This window comes from Euprymna scolopes, chromosome 36, assembly GCF_053919585.1.
Source record: "Euprymna scolopes isolate OS-2025 chromosome 36, ASM5391958v1, whole genome shotgun sequence".
NCBI lineage: Eukaryota > Metazoa > Mollusca > Cephalopoda > Sepiida > Sepiolidae > Euprymna > Euprymna scolopes.
The window spans coordinates 378596-402500 of record NC_136517.1 but is presented as its reverse complement, the minus strand read 5'-3'; the positions used below and the strand labels follow the sequence as shown (position 1 = coordinate 402500).

General features: G+C 31.9%; 1 protein-coding gene across 4 annotated transcripts in view; it reads left to right on the top strand.

Moving 5' to 3' along the window:
* LOC145260273 (serine/threonine-protein phosphatase 4 regulatory subunit 3-like) overlaps window positions 1-23665 on the top strand; it is a 100836-nt gene extending 77171 nt beyond the window's left edge. For 2 of the 4 annotated variants that reach the window (XM_080118108.1, XM_080118107.1), the window contains 10 exons: window positions 1761-1877; window positions 3905-3959; window positions 6184-6260; window positions 8805-8907; window positions 10945-11106; window positions 13464-13633; window positions 14388-14533; window positions 16601-16791; window positions 18617-18837; window positions 23125-23665. In XM_080118108.1, coding sequence (XP_079974234.1) covers window positions 1761-1877; window positions 3905-3959; window positions 6184-6260; window positions 8805-8907; window positions 10945-11106; window positions 13464-13633; window positions 14388-14533; window positions 16601-16791; window positions 18617-18837; window positions 23125-23241 — 1359 coding nt within the window. In that variant the 3' untranslated portion in view covers window positions 23242-23665. The remainder of the gene's footprint in view (window positions 1-1760; window positions 1878-3904; window positions 3960-6183; window positions 6261-8804; window positions 8908-10944; window positions 11107-13463; window positions 13634-14387; window positions 14534-16600; window positions 16792-18616; window positions 18838-23124) is intronic. The other 2 variants (XM_080118110.1, XM_080118109.1) reach the window with 1 other exon arrangement.
* Window positions 23666-23905: the final 240 nt, after the last annotated feature.

Below are 23905 nucleotides of genomic sequence, written 5' to 3'. Positions count from 1 at the left end.
GACAACTAAATATTTTCGTTTACTAGCCAAATAGAAAAGTTACTAGCCAAATCCACATGATTTTTCAAATATGACATTTTCGTTCTATGACAAAATATGTACATCATAAAGATGTTTTTGTATTTTTTTTAATAAGTGTAATTCTAAATATATACTGATTTTATGTTGATATTTGAAGGCATAAACATTCAAATTTTCTCAGATAATAACAGCCTTTGTTTTAAGAAAAAAAGTATATTGTTTTGTTAAACCTTTTATTGTTTAAATAATTTGACTTTGCTCGTTTTATTAAAAAAAAAAGTTGAAAAGATATTTTTCACTCAGTAGTGGGCTTTGCAAGAGTGTCGTTGAAAGAAATACAAACGCCAAAAGATAAGCGTTTCATTATTTCTAGTAGCCACTTTGAAAAATCACTCACAAATGCAACTGTTTCACTCGCAATGTAGAGCCCTGCAATACTATTGAAAACAATACCTAAAAAGACAAAAGCAATCAATAGCAGATGAACAGATTTCTCCTTCTTTCCCTATCAATTTTCAAGGTTACTTACAAAGTTCAGCAAGGTCAACAAATGGACATAGCCAGTTAAGAGAAATGTGATGATTGCATCTTTAAGAAGATAAAAAAAATCTAATTTTAATGGAATGTTATGCATTTTATCTCAAATCATCAATTTTTACTTTCACTTGATATTATATTCGTTTGCATAGCTAGCAGTTTAGCCTGGCTTTGCTCAGGCCCTATGTACTGTTCGTAACTTGCCCTACGTGGTAATACACTTTATGTAAGATTTAAAATGTTTAGACCAAAATTTGTTGAGTAATTTTGTGGAGACCGCAGAGGTCAATTTTTTAAACTTCGATGCCAATTTTTACCCCATAACATTTATTATTTAGTCTCAAATCAAAATACAAAGTTTTACCCATGTCCAAGTTACCTACATCTAAAATTTCAAGTCTTTAGACCCAAGATTAGCAGAGGAATTTGGGAGAATCTTCAAAGGTCAACTCTTTCAACTTTGACCTTTTGGCAGCAAAATTTTTGCCCCAACACTGATTAAAATGCTTGCCGCATGTCTGAATACCTGTTATGTATAAATTTCAAATGTTCAGACCCAAAATCGGCTGAGTAGTTTCTAGACACCACAAAGGTAAAATCTTTTTAACTTTGACCCCTTGGCAGCTCAAATTTTCGATACAAATTAAAAAATTGCCCTATCTCTGAATACCCTTTATGTAAAATGTGAAATGTTTAGACCAGAAATTCGCTGAATAATTTGGTAGACCGCAGAGGTAAATTTAAAAACAACTTTGACCCCAATTTTAACCCCTTAATATTTATTTTTTTGGGCTCAAATCAAATTATGTTTTTTATTCAATGTCCAAGTAACCTACATTTAAAATTTCAAGCATTTAGACCCAAAAATAGCGGAGGAGTTTGGTGGAGATTTCAAAGGTCAAATCATTGAACTTTGATCCCTTGACAGCCAAATTTCTGGCCGAAAACTGATTAAAAAGATTTTCCCAAATCTCAGTACTCCTTATGTCAAACTCAGTCTCTAGACCGAAAATTGACAGTTGGTAGAGATATATGCGCGCGCACACACACACACACACATTTTCACTTCTATAGATATATAGATTGACCTAATGAATACCATCATAAATTAAACTGGTGTTAGTTGTTGGCACCCATTTATGAACCTCCTATTTGTACCTTCTTTCAAGAATTTGTTTTATTTCCTAATTCTGTCCTTTTAGGGGTTAGATGATGAACAGATGAAGACTGCAGCCATCGATATCTTTTCATATATTGTGGAGTTCAGTCCGTCCATGGTTCGGGAATTCATTCTTCAGGAGGGACAAAGTCAGGATGATGTGAGTTTCTCTCTCTCTCTCTCTCTCTCTCTCTCTCAAACTAAATACATGCAAAATGAATGCCGATGCTCAAAATGTATAAATATTTTGACCCTTCCCTTTTATTTAAAAATTCATCAAAAATCAGCAAATTGACCAATTTTAATTAAATTTTCAGTATTTATTAAATAATGATCACAGAATATAATGAATACATTACTTTTACTTAAATCTTAAGAGAAATGTATTATTTTGTCTAAACAAAAAATACCTTTACTAAAGCTATAGTTTTCAATAGTTAAAAAAAATACATGATTTTTTTTTTTTTTTTTAATGAAAATAAAGCATCGTAAATTGTAACAATTAAAAAATTTCATTTTTACAGGAACATTACGAAAAAAAGCCCGTAAAATTCATATTAATGAATTTGTTATAACTCAAAGAAAAATTAATTTCTCAAACTACCATATTATCATTGAATTAAGCATTGTTTACTTAATATTTTCACACAAAATTATAATTGGAAAAAATATTTCTATATTTTTTTTTAGATTACAGTTTTCGCATAATTTTTATATGTACGATTCTGATATTTTCCTTGCTTGCACGAATGTGAAGCTTTTGACATAATATAATTTTTATATATTCTTGAAAAAAAAAAAAAATAAAAACTTTAGTTTAAAAGGAGGAACATAGAAAAATAATTAAATTAAAAAATGGTAAAAATTAGACAAACGTTCACGATAGGAATGTATGAATGTACGGGGAAACCAGCACCTCGTACTTCTTTAACTACCTGACATCATTTTTAGACAGTCCTTCTGTATAATATATGTGACAAGGATTTTGTTTTGGTTGAACGAAGCAAGACTCTATTGCTTTTGGGGGCTAATAAGCTATTCTTATACAAATAATTTTTATTTATTTTTTTAATTCAATATCTTAGGACTTTACTAATTATCTTTGAAATAGAGCCAAAAAACTATTTATCTTTCAAAGGATTTTTACAATGAATTTATTTAGCTTCAAAATTTAACTGATTAGCTCATCGTGAAAACATTTTTCATAACTTTCTTTTTCACGTGTACAAATATTTTTCCCTTTTGGAAATTAATCTTTTGAATACAATCAAAAAGTAGTCAGAAATCTACAAAAAAATTATGATAAATCGGCTTTCAAAACTGTGCCCCCCCCCTCTTTTTATTCCACTATTTTTGCCCGTACCTATCTTAAACGAATACAAAGTAACATACCAAATTTGCAAAACTCATCAAATGAATAAATTTGTAGAATGAATTTGAGAAAAATATTAATTATGAAACTACTCTTTATTTAAAAGTACATACTTATGTTCATATTTTAAAATTCCAAACATTGATATTAAAATGTTATTAAAAAAATTCTTTATTTAAAACCAAAACCACTTTATTTTTATGGTTTTTGAAAGGACATGTATGTTTTTTCAATATTTTATTTATTTTTTATTTAAAAAGTTTTTGGCTGTCAAAAACGTTTATCCAGTAAAATAACAGATTATAGTTAAATCATAAAATGTCTGTTATGCAAATATCAAGAAGTTTGATTGGATGTCCTGCTGGTTTAAGGCATTTCCACAAATAATGGTGATAGAGAGGTGCTTGTAAAGCCAAGTCAGTTCATGATGATCGGTTAGTATACAAATCTGTCAAAGACCAGCATGTTGTGATTGACATCTGCTGCATGTCAAATGTTTGTTACGGATTGTCACTGACAAGGATATGTGTTTATACAAGTCTGTTTTTATTAGTGTCCCAATTTTGTATCAAGTTATTACCATAAATTTTAGGGGAATAATTTGTGTATGTGGGTGAGTGCAGATATTTAAAATCCCTTTGTTAGATTTTGCTTAAAATCCATAAAAATTTGTGTGAAGTACTTGTCTGTATAATTCAAATAATGATCATAAGAGATGTTTTACTTATTTATAAGCACTTCTGAATAAATTTTAAATGCTAAGTTTATTAACCTTTGACTTGGCTATATATATGTATATTCTTTTTCTATTTTAGGAAGACTTATTGATCAACCTTGTCATTGAACAGATGATCAATGACACTGATCCTGGTGAGTTATATATCTTTTTTTTTTTTTCTTTGTTTATATCAAAGTTGTGAAGCTGGAAAGTATAGGATTTTAGTCCGGTGCTTAGAACTTCAAAATATGTTTTAATCTCAAAACCTTTTAATCTGATTAAATAAATTTAACTTTGATTTATCTTGTTATTTTTATATATATATGTTATTTTTATAAATGAATTTATGTTAAGAATTTGGTTACTTACAAAATGTAAATTTTCATGTTTCATGCATTTTATTAAACATTATTTACATTTTTCGATTAGCAACATTTAAAAAAATAAAAAAATTAACTTTTTATTCAGTTGTAATTATTATGATAGTAATTATACATTCATTGGCTTCTACTTAATGTTTTTATTTCCATATTTAAAACTAAAAACAAACGAAGAATGTTGTTTATTGCTTATTTGCTTTGCTAAATGGAGTATCCTTTTTCTATTTATCTTTGTCCGAGTGTTTGGAGGGGGTGGGGGTGTTAATGAAAACCTAAGAATAAGCAAAGTAAAAAAAAAGAAAACATAAAAACGAAAAAACACAAAAAAATTAACGTACAGCAAATGAACGATGTTAAATGTAAAAATAACAAAAAGAAAACAGAAAAACGACCGTAAAAACAAAAAAAGTGAATTTCAATATTAAAATTTAAAAAATCGGTGTGTACCCAGGTGTTTTTTGGGTGTGTGTGGTCGGTCAGGGGTGTTAATGAAAACCTAAGAATAAGCAAAGTAAAAAAAATAAAATAAAATAAAAAAAACAGAAAAACAAACGTTACGTGAAAAATGGCTTAAATGACCCTGCTTAAATATTTAAATTTAAAAAAGCGAAAAAAAAAAAAGACATCTCACACCACGATTCGAACCCAAAACGTTTAGATAATGACCCAACGCTCTAACCAACTGAGCTAACATGACGTACATGAAATTTAGTCAGTTCTTCAACTATTTAAACTGAATCAGGTCGTGACGTCATCTGATGCATGCGTAGAACTGATCTCGTCATGAGAGGACGGTTTTTGTGGATGATGGAATCTTGATGTGTTGTAAAAGATTTGGAACATAAAACTTTGTCCTACTCAAAATGTCCAGAGCAAATGCAAATCATTGACATACTTGGGGCTAATGTACCTTTCTGTTGGCAAATTTCTTGAATCTATATTCTTGTAAACTAGAACATCTTAAAAAATTTTTTTTAAATAATTTAACTTTGCTTTTATTTAAAATTTTGTATTTTAAAGAAAAAAATAGATTTAATAAATGCCAGCATTGTTTTCAGAAAAACTCCCTTTTCTTGTGTATGATTTAATCAGTTATTGTTTATTGGCAACATTTGGAGAAATTTAATGTAATTCTGTTTTCCATGTTTTGTGTATTGTATGCTTGTTTATGAAAGTTTTCAAATGCATTACATTAGTCTGCTGTTGGCTTGTTACAATATCGGAATTTTAACTACAATAAAGCATTTATACTATTGATGTTATGAAAAATGTTCCAGAATAACACTGCTGGTGGGTAAATGGTCCGCATGTTGCAAGTCATCTGATTCCTTTCAATGAATCAATGCTGCATCATTTGACTCTTAGTATATCGTTTTCAGACACTTGCCAGAAAAGAGGTCAATGAAAGGAGTTTCAGCAAGTGTTAGAATAATCTTGTAAAATTTACATTTACCAAAAATGAACATATTTTATTTTAAATAAGGAGTGAACCTTTTACTCGAGTCATAGGAGAGTATGATTGTAGGTTTGATCCATTATAGATTGCCATTGTGTGCAATTACTGCAGTAGGTAAACCTTCATTCAAAATAGAAAACTAATTCATAAAAAATAGTGAGTAAAAAAATAAATAAAACAAAATACTAGTTTTTCCTTACTTAAATTTTATTAGCTTAGTATTTTAAAAACGAGCAGGCGTTTCACATGCCCTCCCTTCTCCCTCCTACAATCATTACTGAACAACTCTCAAAGTTGTTTGATAATTTCTTAGTTTAGACGTGACTAGATATGTTGAATAACATTAGAAAAATCATCATTATATTTTGATGTTCACTTAACGTTTTTGGTGTTTTATTTTGAGAACCTTATTAATTATGGAAAATAAGTCTTACATTATGAATAATAATAAAAAATGAATCCATTTATATTCATCAATGCAAAATAACTGATGTAGAAACAAAAAAATGTAAAGAGGACATTTAAACAAATTTTTTTCAGAATTAGGAGGGGCAATGCAATTGATGGCTATCATTCGCCTGCTGATTGACCCTGAAAATATGCTTGCAACTGCCAATGTAAGTATCATTCTTTTATCTATCCTTGATTTGACAATACGATTTTTTTTTTTTTTTTTTTTACATGGAGTTCACCACTTATCAAGGCCCAATGGCCACTCAGGGATAAGGGTTATTGTGTGTACAGTAATCAAAGGGATAGTGTAGCAATAGTATTGGAGAATTGGTAAGGTGTCATTACTTGGGGGGGGGGGGGTCATCAGGAATTTGTTTGTGTTGGACTTGAAGACATCCAGGTTGAAGTCGGGAGGGAAACAGGCAAGCGGAACAGAGTTCCACAGGCGTGCAGTTCTAAGAAAGAAGCTTTGTTCATGGTATCTACGTTTTGATTTAGGCACAGATAGGAAGTGGGGAAAATTATTGATGGTGATTTCAGCTAGTCGGGTGTTTTTTGAGAAAGATTGGCGAGGGGGGACCAGAGAATGGAGCTCAGATGAGCACCTGCCATGGAAGTAACGATAGAACAATGACAGGCTCGCTATGTCTCTTCTGTGCGAAAGAGGTTGCAGGGTAGAGAAAAGGGCATCCCCCACCAAGCCACGGAGTCTATTTTGTACTCTGTCAAGGCAGGATAGTCTGTTTTTAGCAGCCCCCACCCAGATGTGGCAGCAGTACTCCATCTTTGGACATACTTGGCTCTTATATAGATAGAGAATTGCATCATTAGTGAGATATCTTCTGGAGCGGTAGAAGGATCCCACCATTTTCCCAGCGACCTTGGCCAGAGACTTGATGTATGTGTTCCATTTAAGATCAGGTGTAAAGGTCAAACCCAGGAGCTTATCAAATCCTGAGGCCTCCCTTAGACGAGAGCCATCCATTTCAATTGATGCCAGATGGAGATCAGAGCGTTTATTATGTAGAGATAGGAGCTTGGTCTTAGATGCATTAAAGGTAACCAGCCACCTCTTTCCCCACTGTACCATGCGCTCAAGATCAGAGGAGAGAGAATCAGAGAGAACATCATCATTTACGGCCTTTGATGTGTTGCCATAGATGGTCGTGTCATCAGCATAGATGTCAACAAAAGATTTTAGTATGTGTTTTGGATGATCATTGATGTAGATCAGGAATAGAGTTCGGCCCAGTATGGACCCCTGAGGAACTCCAGCATTAATACTGTGGGCCTCTGATAGTCTTTTTTTTACTATTTTCCTCATGATAAATTGTAATAAGTGAAAAATTGATGTTATAATTTCTATTGTGCTTATTTCTTACATATGTTTCAATATGTTTTATGCTTCTTCTGAAAGGAATACATTTTTTTTTTTTTTTTTTTTTTTTTTTTGTAACATCTACCATACAAGTACTTTTCCACCATTGATGCGATTTCTTCAACATCCACACAGTATAGTCTCTTATTTTATTGTCAATTTTTCCATTGAAACAAAGGGTAAATCTAAGAAGTTGTTTTATTTATTTAAGGGGGGGGGGTCTCTTATTTTCCTTATTTTAATGTTTCATATATTAGATTTCCAAAACGTAATCTTAAGATGCCTGTATTTGTTTGAATTCACATTCTGTAGAACCAATGTACACCATCACATTTTTAGGCTTTTTTTAGTTTTTTTTTCTTTAATAATTTTCTGGTTGGGAAGTTAATCTCAATTTTGGATACATATTTTTTTCCCCCCATTAAACACTCACATACCTAACATATAATTCTATGATTTTTTTACACTGACTAGAATGCATTTCTCTTCTGTTTTCTCTTTATTCTGTTTTTACTTGTTCTTTTCTCTGTTTACCTCTAGAAAACTATGCAAGAAGTAGGATAGTGGTTTTTGTTTATTCAAAAGTTCTTATTTCCTTCCTCTACATACATACCTAGGGTGGCATTTTATTTTCAAACATTTTTATTATTCACAAAAACAATTTTTAAAAAGTTTTTTATGCAAAAAGCTAATTTTAATGGAATTTAACAAAAAAGCAAAAGTCAAGTTAAAAATATATTGATAAAAAATGTAAATTTTAATTAAATCGCTGCCCCAATCATCCAAATAAAGAAACTGAGTTTCTGATCTTTTTAGGCAATTATCTGGAAACACTTTGAAAAGCATGGCAGAAAGAAGACAAAACAATTTTAGAATTTAATGTGTGAAAAGTTTCACATTTCACATAAAATGATCCCTCATTTCCGGGTCATTCCCATAAAATACTATTATTTGATACATTTTATTTTTTACATTTAATTTTGGGAATGGGGCCCAAGTATGTATTCAGCATTGAGTGGGAAGATGTATGACATTAATATATTTTTTTAATAATTTCCCAGAAATTCTTTAATTTTTTAATGTTATAAATATAGGAACATTAGATGTTAGTGCGAACGCTGACATCACAATGTTGAACTTTCCTTTCATAAAAACATACTTATCCAAACACTTTATATATTACTTTCAGAAATATATATATATATATATATATATTTATATATATAATTATAATTATCTACATTTGCACAATTTGCTGCATTACCAAATGTTGCTATCTTCAATTGTGTTATCCTGTTTTTTTTTGTTTTTTTTTTTGTTGTTTTTTTAGAAAACAGAGAAGACTGAATTCCTCAGCTTTTTCTACAAACATAGTATGCATGTGTTAACGGCGCCATTATTTGCAAATACCACAGATAATAATCCTAGCAAAGGTAAGTTTCTTTTGATTTATTTACTTTCGTCTCAGCAGCTCCATCTTTTAGTTTGTCTATTGGTATTTATATAGGAATTTATAACTAGAAGGGTTAACTGACTTTGCCTGGGAATAACATCATATCTGACAGTAAGGACAGTATTATTTAATGTATATTTTCTTAATATAAACAGCTCCAATTGCTGGCCAGTGACGAAGAAAACAGAAAGAAGCCAATTGTCATGGAGACAAAGAAGTTGCGGTGGACTTCAGGTCTGACCCGACTCGACTATGTTTGAAGTTTCTGTATTCATCACTCTTACAGCATTACACCAATCTTGGACGAAATGAGAGAAAATCGTCTGCATGGGACGCACATGTACTACATGCAAAAATAGATTCAAGATGGAGGCCCCTAGGAAAAAATGGTCGAGCTGACAGTTGAAGCAAAGGTGATTTGATATCCTACACTAAATTCTCAAGATTGTCGGACTGCATTTTGACCATACATTTAATGTATGATGGAGGGAGAGATCCAGTGCTGCGTTACTGCATCGGGTAAACACAGAAGAAAATGATACTTTCTAAATTTATTTTACTTAAAATTTGCTGGTGCACAAAATAAATTATTTTATTTCTAAATTTTTGTTTATTTTTAGCATATCTTAGTAATGTTGATAAATATTTTGTGTAACAATCTTGGTTAAAGTGGAAATTTGAGATGTTAAAGAAAGTGTTGAGTGAATCATCTTTTATAATTGTCTGCTTTAATTAATGAACTAAAATTTTAATTTTAGTCGAGGTGTCAGAATAACTTGCCTCATTTTTTTTTATATAGATTATGATCTCTTACCACTTTTAAAGCACGTTTGAAAAAAGGAACTTATTTATTTACATGAACCCAGTGAAGTTTGAATTATACCATAATTGTAAAATGAACACTTAACACGAGTAAAAAAAAAAAAAAAAAAAATGCCTAAGGGCCGCAAAAACAATGTAACTAATACAGAAAGTAAATATTAACCATATTTTTCAAAAACATGAACATATTTAATTAAAAAAATTGCAAACTCTGTTTAAAAAAAAAAAAAAAGTAAAATTTCTTAGAATTTTTTGCTTCTTTTGTTGAACCCTTCACCCCAATTTTTCATTTTTAAATATTTCTAATTCGATAGTTATTTAAACAAAAAGAACATTTAATTCTTTCTGGTTTAATTTATTTCCATAATTGTTAAATCTATTAAAAAATGAGTATAAAGATTTCTTTTATTGGCCAACAACAGTTGAACATAGCAATTGTTTTCTGTTATTCATGTATTAAATTATTACATAAACACAAAATATTCCTATTTCAACTACCAGTTATCCAATTTATTCGAAACCAATTTCATTTTCAACATCAGGTAAATCTAGGGATGTCTTTATTATGTTTATAAAAAAAAAAAATACCCCATTTTCCCCAAATAACTCTAATATATAAATACAAATTAAATCTGAATAGATTATATAGAAAAAATTCTTTACTATGCAATTGATACTGAATGATTTTTAGTTGATTTTATGTTTTAGATCTTCTATACAATAAGCATCCTCCTTTTACTACTCCATTCACATAAGTTGGATTCTTGTTGACTTGTGAACAGTGTCCTATATTACAATAATTTTTGCATTTACAAGATATAATTTTGATTCAAATATTATAAACCATGTTTTAAAATTTATGTATTCTAATTTTTTTAATACAAAAATAAAATTCGAACTTACGTTATTTTATTTGCACCATAAAAGCGCATTACATTGATTTTTAGTATCTCATTCTCTTGTGCCTATAGTATACCAGATCAACTGTTTTTTTTTTTTTTTCTTTAATATTTTAGAATAATCGTCATTATTACAATATTTAATAAATGCTATTGACTGAGAATTTTCAACTTTGAAAAATATTGGAAGTGTTCCTATCACTAATTATCTTTTGAAGACAGAAAAAATAAGATTTAAATTAAGTGCAAAGTTCTTGAAAGTTGTAAATAAATTTGCTTGTTTTTCATTTTTTAAGCAGATGACTACCAAACAGCCCAACTTCTGAGTCTTATAATGGAGTTGCTGTCATTTTGTGTTGAACATCATACGTATCATATTAAAAATTATATCATTAGTAAGGACCTTTTACGAAGAGTCCTTGTTCTACTCAAGTCCCAGCATGCTTTTCTAGCCTTGTGTAAGTATTTTTGATTTATATAATCTGTTTATTGACGAAAATACTTATGTACTCAGTATTATTCTGTTTTTCATGTTTTTTAGTTTTATTTAGATTTATATTTCAAACATTTCATAGTCATCATTTAATTCTTTTGTATTTTTAATATTTTTTGGTGTTAAATACATACAGAAACATTAGGTCTACTATATTATGTTTTAAATTTCAGAAATAGATCTAGTTTTTTAAATTTCAATTAGAACGCTTGGGAAGGTCCTCTTAATAAAAATGAAACATAACTGACAGAAGTGAAATGTCTAAATTACTTGTGGATTCTCTCCACAATAGCACAAGACTTGCTAAGAAATTCTTATTGCTCAATACTACAAAGGCAAGCCCCACATATTGCAGGAAATCTGTTCCAAATTTTAAAATGTTCACTAGTGTTTCCAGGTATATCTTGTGTGTGTGTGTGTATGCACGCATGAGTTCCTTCCTTGTAGGTTCTGAAATGGCTGAGCCTATATTTTGCAAATTTCACACAAAGCTAATTTATGTCTGGCAGTGTTCTTAGATATGTTTTGTACAGAAATTTATCCGATAAGAAATAAAAAATAAAATAAATCCGATCTTAAAAATAGCTTTTCTTTTATAATTAAAAAAAAAAAAAAAAAAAAAATTACAGGGGATTATTTTACGTTACACAGACTAAGGAAAATAAAATCTCAGCAAATCATTTCTTAAGAAAACAGATTTTATTGTCATCTGGAGATCGAATGATCTCCTGTTCAAGCCCAGGTGTACCTCACCATTTTATTTTAATTTTTTTTCTTATTAATGAGTTCAATTGACGATAAATGAAGAGGTACTATTTAAAATTACTCCAAATCATTTTTTTATTTTTATTTTTTTTAAAACTAAACATTAATCAGAAGTGACTTTTTCATGGCATTCATTGTCGAGTCCAAATATCAATTGACGTGATATTCTAAAACACTGACAGAATTTGATGAACAACATTATCATTTTTTTTTTTTTTTTTTTTTTTTTTTTTTTTTTTTTTTTTTTTTTTTGCGCAAATTAATCTACTGGGTAAATTATTTATCATAATAATCAATAGAGGATTGATTCTATAATAATACATAGGCAACCTGCATGAATTAAAATATCACGTTTAAAGCGTATCGTATGACCAGGCAATGCCAAGTGGCCAGCTAGTAATAAAATATTACAAAGCTCAAAATTATAAAAATATTTTATTATCAATCTACATACAAATGTAGACTTTAAATAAAATCAGTTATTTCAACCGAAAGCTTGTACATAAATCGGCACAATTATGAATATTTTTAGATTACTAGAATTGTGAAAAAATATTCCTCTGGACAAGTTGATAATATTAAAAATCCATGAACACCTTAATTGCTAATTTCTTTGGTCAGTTTTTATTTATATATTGATTGGAAGATTTTGCATTGGTTGGAATTGAATGAGGAACCTTATGTCCTTCATAACATTTTATTTGTACACTTATTTATTTTATTTTTTTTTTACATTTTATATAAATCCAATTTTTTAAATGTGATCTAATGAAGGGTTAGTGTAATAAACTTACATTAATTGAAATAAAATTTGATAAATTTATAATCTCTAGTCACAGCAGGTGTTTCCTAGAAATAAATAGAAAGCCTTTGGGCATTCCTGCTGTAATCTTTGAACCTTTTATTAATATATGATTTTTATAAATAAAAACATCTCACATTTTAAAAATAAAACATTGGATTTCATATGGAGTCAAGTGCAAATACAGAGCCCATGATAATATACCCCTCTTTAATCAAAATGAACTATGATTATCCAAGTACCATTGGCTAATGTAACTTCAAACTATTTGTATAAGGGTCTTGCCCCAAAATTTCTAAGATAAACTTGTGAATAAACAGATAAAAACTAAAACTTTATGTATAACTAGCTGTACCTACCCAGCATTACTTGAGATGAAATAAAATCATTTTAACTTTTAAAAAATAAATATTTGTTTGTCAGAAACAGTTTAATTTTGTCAGTTTATATATTCTTGAGGTGTGACAAAAGCCAACAAGATTCTTTCATATGTTAGATGAGAGTATGTAAATAATATTAACAAAATATGGTTTAGACTGAAAGCTCTTAATGTGCAGTTAGTGATATATTCATATTGAAATAATACAATGGTTCTCATTGTTTCAGATTCTTATAATTTCTTTAAGAAATATAATATAGCTTTGACTACAAACACCAACTCTCCAGTGTAAAATTTAATTTATTTAATTTTTTTATAAAAGAAGTGCCATTTTATGATTCCCTATTGATTTTTTTCTCTCTTCTTTCCTTGTCAGGTGCCTTGCGATTTATGAGAAAGATTATTGGTTTGAAAGAAGAATTTTACAACCGATACATCACTAAGGGAAATCTATTTCAACCCGTTGTAGATGCCTTTAATGCGAATGGTGACCGATACAATCTGCTGAATTCTGCCATGATTGAAATGTTTGAGTTTGTCAAAATGGTAATTTAACCCCCCTCTCTCTCTCTCTCTCAACACTTAAACTATACTTATTGGCATATGAAAGCCTCTTCCATGGGGAAGATAATCTATTTCTCCATTTAGATATAGCAATCCTATGGTTATTTGCTCTAAATGATACAAAAAAAATGTATAAAATTAATATAGCAACAAAAAAACATCCAACCTGGTTCCACTTGTAGGTAAAATAGTAGGATAGACTGGACTCTGACGTTAAAAAAAGAAGAGAAATGATTTACAAAACAAGATGCCTACTTTCATAAAAAATCCTCTATTTTTTATTGAAGAGTCGCATTTGTATATAGCCGTATATCCCTTCTCCTGCTGAACAGGAATAATAATTTAGCATCTTGTTAAAAATTTACAAACATATTTTGTGTTCTTACTAATATCTATGACTTTAATTCAAGTGGTTTTTACTCACCTACAATAAAACATTTGAAACGTTTTGGTGCTATCAAGATTTTAGCAAACAATCATTTTGGCTATAAAAGCTGACATGCTTGCAAAAGAAAATAACTGAAATGACCCTTCCTCACAAACACCCATTTATAAATTACAGAACTAAGATAATACAATATTAAGATAATCATGTTTTTTTTTGGTTTTTTTTTGTTTTTCTTTTATATTGTTAGTATCACTTCTCATTACATGTTTATATGATTTTTTTGTTCAATCTTTCTTCTAGCAAATAATTTTATTAAAGTTTGAACAACTTTTTATTTTCTTCTTCAAGGAGGATATTCGGTCTCTATGTACAAACATTGCTGAAAATCACATTAAAGATCTGGAAAATGTTAATTATGTTAATACATTCAAATCTCTGAAACATCGGTACGAACAGCAAGAAGACAGGATTCGAGAAAAGACTGCACCAGAAAGGTAACTTTTAAGAAATTATTTATATAGCTAAGTTCTCTAATAGAACTCGCAATGCAACCATATTATTCAGAATGGTACAATTTGTTCTTTCTCTGAGTAAATTTATCTCATCTATAAATTGAAAAAACAATTTGTGTTTAAAAGTAGCTTGTAACCATTAACATCTCGCAGCCTCACATTTCACCATCAACTCTCAAATCATAATTTTACCTCAGTTAAAATTAATAGCTCTCTCCTTAAAGTCTCTTCCTTTGACAAGCTCTCAAGACTGAATTTCATTTTAGACCTGAACTGGTAGATTTGCATCAGATCCATTGCTAAAATCACTAGTAAAATGGTTGGATAATTCTTAAAAAAAAAAAAAAAAAAAAAAAAAAAACTGCAAAGAACTCTTTATTTTTATATGTACCAAAAACCAAAAGAAATTTCCATGAACAGTTTCTTTTTAAAAGATTTATCACCTGCAGAAGACGTTATTGCAGCATATTTCCCTATAGACTACAACATGATCATTTTCAAGTCCAATATCAGCAAATATCTGTCGAGTCGTTCTGTGAATCGATTATAGTTTTCAATCCTTTTATATCTTTTTGATATGTCACTTGGTGAACAGATACACACCAACTTTAAAGTAATACTGATACTTCAGTCAGTGTGTGTGTGTGTGTGTGTATATATATATATATATATATATATATATATATATAATTTTTTTTTTTTACTATAATAATTAAATACCTACAGACACTAGTGTTTCATCCTTTCGGGATTCTTCAGTGCAGGGTGTCACGATTACTACCAGTCGAACGATTCGAACCCCGCGACACGAGACATCTCTGGCTCGATATATATATATATATATATATATATACATCCAAAATAGACACAAAATGTATTAGATAAGATTTAAGTCTCTTTAATGAAGCTATTTATATTGTATGGATCAAAATTAACTTAATCCCCAAACAATGGTTGTTTATTGCTAAAGTAACTATTTTTTGCTTTTTAGATAATTCTTGGAATCAGATGCAACCAATAAGATATTATGTATTATATCACCTCCCTTTGTGTTACGTACACACACATTATTCACTTACATGCACATTGCAGGTTAATAGTGTTGAAGATAATTGTTCAGTTGGATATGAATCATTAATTTGTTTGTGGCCGCTCTAACCGCATGACTAACTTCAGTTATACAAGCTGAGAAATATATAATATTTTAAAATAAATATGGAATTTTTTTATAACTCCAGGCCACCAGCAACCAACACATAATTAGAAATTAATTAATTACCTATGACTGCAATGTTGGCAGGTATTCAGAGTAGGCAGTCAGTATTCAACAAAAGGAAGTTGAAAGTATGTTTTCATTAAAGTTGACCACTTTTAATTTTTGAAGAGGCTTTATAACTATAATATTTTAAAAAATGAATATTAAAAATGTGTATTATGATTAACTAGCAAGGGGTACCTGGCGTTGCCCGGGTCTTTGGAGATGGGGGGGGGGGTTAAAAAAAATGTAAGTATGAGGATCGAACCCAAACCGTGAAGGCAAAGTTGTGAAAAAAAAAACGTGCGACGTTAACCATTGCCCCACCGCGACATGCTAACGGAAACGCGTTTGAATTTATTTAATTACTTGGATTTAGTAGGTGCATGTTTTAATGGGTTAATGAGGTCCAGTTTGACTGCGGGATTTCATTTACTGCTGAACGCTTTTTTCCTCGCCCCCAAGATGTTATAGGAAAAAGACTAACCTACATGCAGCGAACGACAAATGTTGAATAATTATCTTCCCGAAATCGAGCAAATTAAATAGACAGGCGAGCTTCATTGTTAACTGTGAGATATTACGATTTATATGTGATATAAAAAGTTGTGAACTGACCGACCGCTTCTCTGAAAGAAGCCTTTTGTAGACACACAGAAAAAGTGAACACACATACATACATTTTCGCTTCTATATTTATAGATGATTATAGAAAAGTTTTGTTTAATCTTGTTTTTATATGTAAAATGAGTTAATTTTATGATAGTTGTGAAAGTTTTTTTTTTTTTTTTCAGCATGCCCTCTATTCTTCGAAATAACCGTTTCCGTCGGGATGAGCGAACTCTTGATGAAGAGGAAGACATATATTTCAATCAGGATGATGACCTTGATGATGGCGAAAGCATTGTACCAATGGGAGAAATTCTTAAAAACAAGCTGGATGCTGACTTTGACCAAATAAATAGATTTATAGAAAGTAAAAGAGGTAACTTTTTTTATATTTTAATGCTGCAGTAAATGAGTCTTTATAATTTTCAGTGTATTTTGATTTTTTTTTTTTTTTTTTAGATTTTAAAAAAAAACAAAAAAACAAAAAAAAAAAACAAAAAAAAACGAAAGGTACAATGAATGTACTGTTTATAGCACCACATTACACGCAAATTTTACTTGTAAAAAATCGAATGGTAAAATTCTCTGGAAAGTTGGATTGACATCTTGTAAAGACTAGCTTATCATGCAAATTATGACTACTATTAGAAATAATACTGAAGTAAAACTAGTCAAAAGGAAGACAAATTTAAATGAAAATGACTTTATCATGTAGCGACTATATTGTGTCTGAATATTGAACAGATTGTAAAGGCAAACAATGTAATTTGCCTGTCAGAGACTGTATGTTGAATGTTGGTATTATTAGAAGACCCACAATGTTAGGACTCCATTGTTGAGTGTCGGTGTCCTAGAGAAGTTCCAAGTGCGTCAAGAATTTACTGACAATGGTAAATGTGCACATTGCATACTATTTCTGTGTTTACATGTTATTGTTTTATCACGTGATAGTATCAACACCAAAAAGTAAACGGATTTCAGCAAAAAATGAATGTTTTTTTTTAATACTACCACTTTGGCTGCCAAAACTGTTAGCACGCCTGGTTTACATAGATGAGGGGGAAAAAAACAATGCATATTCTGACTACAAGATTGTTTCAGTCACAGATGTCCTTTGTTGACTTGAATACTTTTTGAACCTTCATGTCTACCACTGACTTAATTGTTCAAATTCTGTTTTTTTAGCAATCAAAATATTAATTCCTTCTGTAAATGTATAAACAGGAGGAATAATGCAGTTTAATAGGCCATTTTTAGCTCAAACATGAGAGAAACATAAAAAAAAAAAAAACTTTTGTTTCAATTTCAAATTACTGAATAGATTTACTAAAATATTCTTAAAGCAAAAAAATCTGTTTACGAAATGTAAAATTCAACGTTTTTTTTTGAACAAGAGAATGAAAGTAAGAGAAAAACAATTTGACTTCATCAGTAATCTTAAGCATGTGCATGCATCTTTTCGTCAAGTCAATACCAAACATAATCTAACTGATGACAATGGAATGAATAGACGAGAATGTTTTAAACGCTAAACTCTCATTCATATGCCGGAGATTGAGCACTACACAAGAAAAAAATTTATTGCATCACTTCAAGGTAGGAACCGTCTAGTAGTTGTGTATATCACAGACTAGAAGAAGAAAAAAATTTAAGGTAAAGTCATCTGGCTAGTACAAGTCTTTTTAACCAGCTTGTTTCTGTTATTGTTGTTGAGCAACATTCATGATGATTAGTTGGCATTTCCCCAATATCTTTCTATTATGAATTCTTTCTAGTAGGATATTAAATACTTGTGGGAGAGACCATGTGAAGGTTGCCAACCTCACAAAATTTAAGTGTTTTTGTGGAACAAACTGGGTTCAAACTTGCCACACGTAAGTTGTCAGCCTGTGTCATTAACCACTGACTAGTCATCTCCATGCAGCAAATTCGATTTACAATGAAGTACTTACAAGAGAGACCATGAAGGTTGCCAACGCCTACTATTGAAAGTGTTGCTCTGGAACCAGCATGATTTGAACTCTGTGTGCTTTGATCGTCAGTCCACATCCTGTTACTGTTGAGTCGTCATTGAAGCAGGAGTGTTTTTTTTTTCTTCCATACTTGCATTATTTACTTTTTTGTTTAAACCATTAATTGCATTGTTTGTATTATCCTAGTATTAATATTGTTATTATTGAGTTTTTATTTTCTTTTAATAGCCAAAGAACAGTCAGAGTTAGGGAAAGATGGACCCATCAAATTGCATAGTAAAACCTCACCTATAAGCATCAATATCAAAAGTAATATTTCTGGAGGAGGTTCAGGAAGTCCGAAAAGCCCAGGAAGTCCAACAAGTCCAAAAAGTCCTGGCAGTCCAGGAAGAACTGGATCTTCCAATACTCCACCTCCAAGTGAAGAGAAATCAGTAGTCACAAAAAAGGTTTGTTCATTTCACTTTATTTTTATTTATTTTTTATTTATTTTTTTAGACCCATGAAATTTTTTTTTAATATAAGAAAACACTGAAAATATCAAAAATTTGTCTACACCGCGGCACTTGTAATGCTAGTCTTGTTTACTATGATTATTTTGCTTGTGTTTGTACATCATAATTACAATGACGCCTTTCTCGTTAGATCATTGAAGTTAAGCAATATTGAGCCTGACCAATACCAGATGAGTGAACATTTGTTAAATCAGATGCTGTATTTGGGAGGACAGCAAACCTTTCTACAAGAAAAAAAATATACTGCTCATGAAAAGAAACTGGAATCTTAAGATTTCCATTTCAGTAATTATATGAGCAGCTGAGTGGCATACATGTATCTGTGATATTGCCACACTCATCCAAAATCCTGATGTCAGCAAAGCAACTGCTCCTGATAATATTTCAATTATAGTACTCAAGAAGCTGTAACCGAAACTAGCACCTATTCTTTCAAAACTGTTCCATCGATGCCTAAAGGAGAAATGCTTCTCAACACCTTGGAAAACCTCATTAGTTTGCCCAATATTTAAAAATAGTGGAGATCGGTCTTCTGCATCTCGGTACAAACCAATTAGTCTTCTATGTGCCATAAATAAGTTGCTTGAATCCGTGTTAAATAGAAAAATTGTCAACCACCTCAGCAAAAACAACCTACTCGGTGACACTATGGTTTCCATACTGTGAGATCTACAGCTGATGTACTAATGAATTTCGTAGGGTTTCTTAAGAGCAATAGCTCTTGACATATCAAAAGCATTTGATAGGGTTTGTCGTAACGGTTTACTTCATGAGATTTCCAGCTATGGAATATCATCTGGAAATGTTTTCTCAACCATTAACTATTTTCTCTCCGATAGGTTTTTACAAGTAGTCGTCGATGGGCAGAAGTCTGAAGCTCAAAGTATCAAGGCTTGTGTCCCTCAGGGTCAATCTTGGGCCCAACTCGCTTCCTTATCTTCAATGATTTACCAAATCACATTCTAATTTTATTCGTTGACATATATGCAGATGACACTACAATCTATGGCAACACTTTAAAGACTAAGAACTAGCAAGACTTTCTATCTTTTCACCATAAATGCTCTGACTCCCACTTGGCTCCAATTAATATAAATGGGCCTCATCTAAAAGAGGTTTCCTGTTTTTTTTTATACACAGTGATCACCACTTATCAAGGCCCGGAAGCCACTCAGGGATAAGGGTTATTGCAAGTACATTACGTTAGTGTGGAGATTTGATGAAGTGTTTAATTAAGGGGGCGGTTCATTAGGATTTGAACACATCCAAGTTGTAGTCCGGAGGGAAGCAGGCAGACGGAACAGAGTTCCACAGGCGTGCAGTTCTAAGAAAGAAGCTTTGTTCATGGAATCCGCGTTTTGATTTAGGCACAGATAAAGAGTGGGGGAAATTTTTCACAGTGGATTCAGCTAGACGGGTGTTTTTCGTAAAAGATTGGCAAGGGGGTGGGGGACCAGAGATTGGAGTTCAGACGAGCACCTGCCATGGAAATAACGATAAAACAAGGATAGGCTCGACACATCTCTTCTGTGGGAGAGGTTGCAGGGTAGAGAAAAGGGCATCCTCTACTAAGCCACGAAGTTTATTTTGTACTCTGTCAAGGCAGGATAGGCTGTTTTTAGCAACTCCTGCCCAGATATGGCAGCAGTATTCCATCCTTGAATGTACTTGGCTTTTATATAGATAGAGAATAGCATCAGCAGTGAGATATCTTCTGGAGCGGTAGAAGGATCCCACCATCTTTCCAGCGACCTTGCAACAGACGTGATGTACGTGTTCCATTTCAGATCAGGAGTAAAGGTCAAACCCAGACGCTTGTCAAAACACAGGGCGGGGACTCTCCCAGACGAGAGCCATCCATCACAATTGATGCCAGATGGGGATCAGAGCGTTGATTATGTAAGGATAGGAGTTTGGTTTTAGATGTATTAAAGGTAACCAGCCACATCTTCCCCCACTGAACCACGCGCTCGAGATCAGAGGAGAGAGAATCAGAGAGAACTTTGTCATTTACATCCTTTGATGTGTTGCCGTAGATGGTCGTGTCATCAGCATAGATGTCAACGAATGATTTAAGTATGTGTTTAGGGAGGTCATTGATGTAGATCAGGAAGAGAGTTGGGCTCAGGATTGACCCCTGAGGGACTCCAGCATTTATATTGCAGGCCTCCGATTTTTGTCCATCTACCACTACTCTTATGAGCCTATCGGAGAGAAATGATTTAATGATTGAGAAAACATTTCCAGTTATACCGTAGCTGAAATCTTGTGAAGTAGACCCTTATTCCATACTTTGTCGAAGGCCTTTGATATGTCAAGAGCAATTGCTCTAGAAAGGAAGCCTTTGTCAAGAGATTCACTAATCCTGTGGGATATAACCGTCAGCACATCTGCGGTAGATCTTGCAGAACGGAAACCATATTGTGTGTCACTAAGAAGGTTATTCCTGCTGAGGTGGTTGACTAGCTTCTGGGTCTGATCTTTACTCCTGACCTGAAATGGAGGACTTATCTGTTGCCAATGTTGCTGGAAAAATGGTTGCATGATTTTATTGCTCCAGAAGGTCTCTCACTCCCAACATGATCCTCTACCTATGTAAGAACCATTAACGTTCTAAAATGGAGTACTGTTATCACATCTCGCTAAGAACTGCTTGGAGCACTCTATCCTGCCTTGACAAAATTCAAAACCTAGTGAGTGATGCCCTTTTCTCTTCTTTGCGACTGCTTTCCCACAGAAGAGATATTGCGAGCTCTCTCTGCTCTATCGTTTTCATGGGAGATGCTCGTCTTAGCTTCAATCTATAGCCCTTCCCTTGCCAAACTTTCATAAAAAAAAAATACTCGTCTAACTGCAATGACTATCAACAATTTCCCCCACTCTATCTGTCTGAATCTAAACGCAAATTCCATGAACAAAATTTTTTTTTCTTGAACTGTTCACCTATGAAACTCTGTTCTACCAGCCTGCTTTTTCGCTGACTACACTATGATTGTCTTCAAGTTCAATGTAAACAAATTTTTGTTAATCTGTCCCTCTAAATAATCCATTTTTATCCTATTTCCACCACTAACTATTACTACGCTGTTGTCCTGGTGACCACTATACACTTAATTACTCTTCTCCTTTAGTGGCTTTCGGTCTTTAATAAGTGTTGATTCCCTTGGGGGGTGGGGGGGAGATTAGCTGGACTCCTGAAAGAATTTTAAAACTACCTGGCAAATATACCCAGTAAACTAAGTTCAAGAGAAATACAAACAATTGCACTTAAAAGGACAGAATTTAAAAAAAAAAATTCTCTGTTAGAATCTCTAATATAACAGATGAATGTTTGGTATTTGGTAGGATGTTCCATCCTCGGCTAAAACAAAATAATAAATTAAAAAATGGGGGGGGGGGTTAGATCATTGAAGTTAAGCAATGGGTGAACATTTGTGAATACCAGACACTGTCATTAGGAGGACTGCAAACCTTCCTGCAAGAGAGGGGAGGGAAAAAAAATCTCACCCTCAAAGATGCCTTTTAACAAACACTTTCATATAATCTGCTAATCCACCATAACAACTGCCGTTCTAGACGGAATTTCTGTTCTCAATCATGTGGTTAAGATCTCCAAAGAGGTGGTGGAGAAAAGAATTTCCTTTGTGCTTGGATTCAAAATAATTTGATAATCTTATTTTTTAGACTCCTCCACCCTCGACACTTTTTTTTTTTTTTTTTTTTTTTTTTTTTTTCAAATTCAATTTTTGGTTGGTATTTTCTGATATCACTTAACAGATATAGCATTTAATTTGAAGCATTTGAGTATGCAAATTAAAGCATCAAGATTTAAAATATATTTTGAAAAATACAAAATTTACCGAATTAAAATATAAAATTCTTAAACTGTAAATTGTGTTTCTCCCACTTATTTTTTGGTCCTGCATATGACCTTAAACTATATCCAGTGGTGAGGCCCAGCTCGTGGGCTTTGGGGAGTGTGGAGCCACCCGTTAATTACCATTGCTCCCAGGTCCACTCTGACCCGGAGTTAGGATCCCAACTATGGGTTAAATAGAAACCGACATGAAAACACCAAATATATTCTATTAAAAAAAAATTTCTTCAAAACCTTTGGATTCGGCATTAAATAACCCGAAAAGGGTTGATATGCCGTAAAACAACCAACCAACCAACCCACTTATTTTAATGTAAAATTAATTTTTTTTTCTTTCTTTTTAGCCTGGTTTAGTTGGTTTGGTGGATTATCCCGATGAAGATTCAGAAGAAGAGGAAGAAGATGAAGACGAGGCAGAATTGAATGCGCCATCATCAAAACGACCTCGATTAGCCACCTAATGGGGGGAAGGGCTTAACTAGAGACTTTTCTTGTTTTGCTGTGTAGATACTATTGGCAAAAAAAAAAAAAAAAAAAAAAAAAAAAAAAAAATCATACAAAAAAAAGACTGAGGAGGTAATGGACTTGGAATGGTGAATTGATGGCAGTAAAACAGCAAGAGAGAGAGAGTATACATTTTAAGTTACTATGCACCAACAACAATCGGGCTTTGTCTGTTTAACTGGCCCACAGAAAATCTATGATATGAATGGGGACGGAGGCAACCTCATCGCAGAAAGTTAGCATTCCACATTTCTAAATTTACAATGTCGACTCATCAGGATTACCTCCCCCTCCTCCCTGAGGTTCATTAACGACCAAATTAGCTGCTGTCGATTTGAATTGTGCTCTCATGAATTTTCTATTCGGACAAAAAAAAAAAAATATATATATATATATATATATTTTAGGTTTCATTTTTATGCTAAAAATTAAGGTGGGGGCTTATCAGGGTTTTAGGGTTGAGCTAGGAAGGACAGCTTTTAATGGTGAGTTGGCAGAGAATGTATGGCTGAAACCTGTTTGGTTGATGGTTTCAGAGTCAACAAAAGGGAGAGATTCTGTTTAAAAAATGAGCCAGTTATGATGGGATTTCCCTTTGTGAAAAACTGAGAGAAAAGGAAT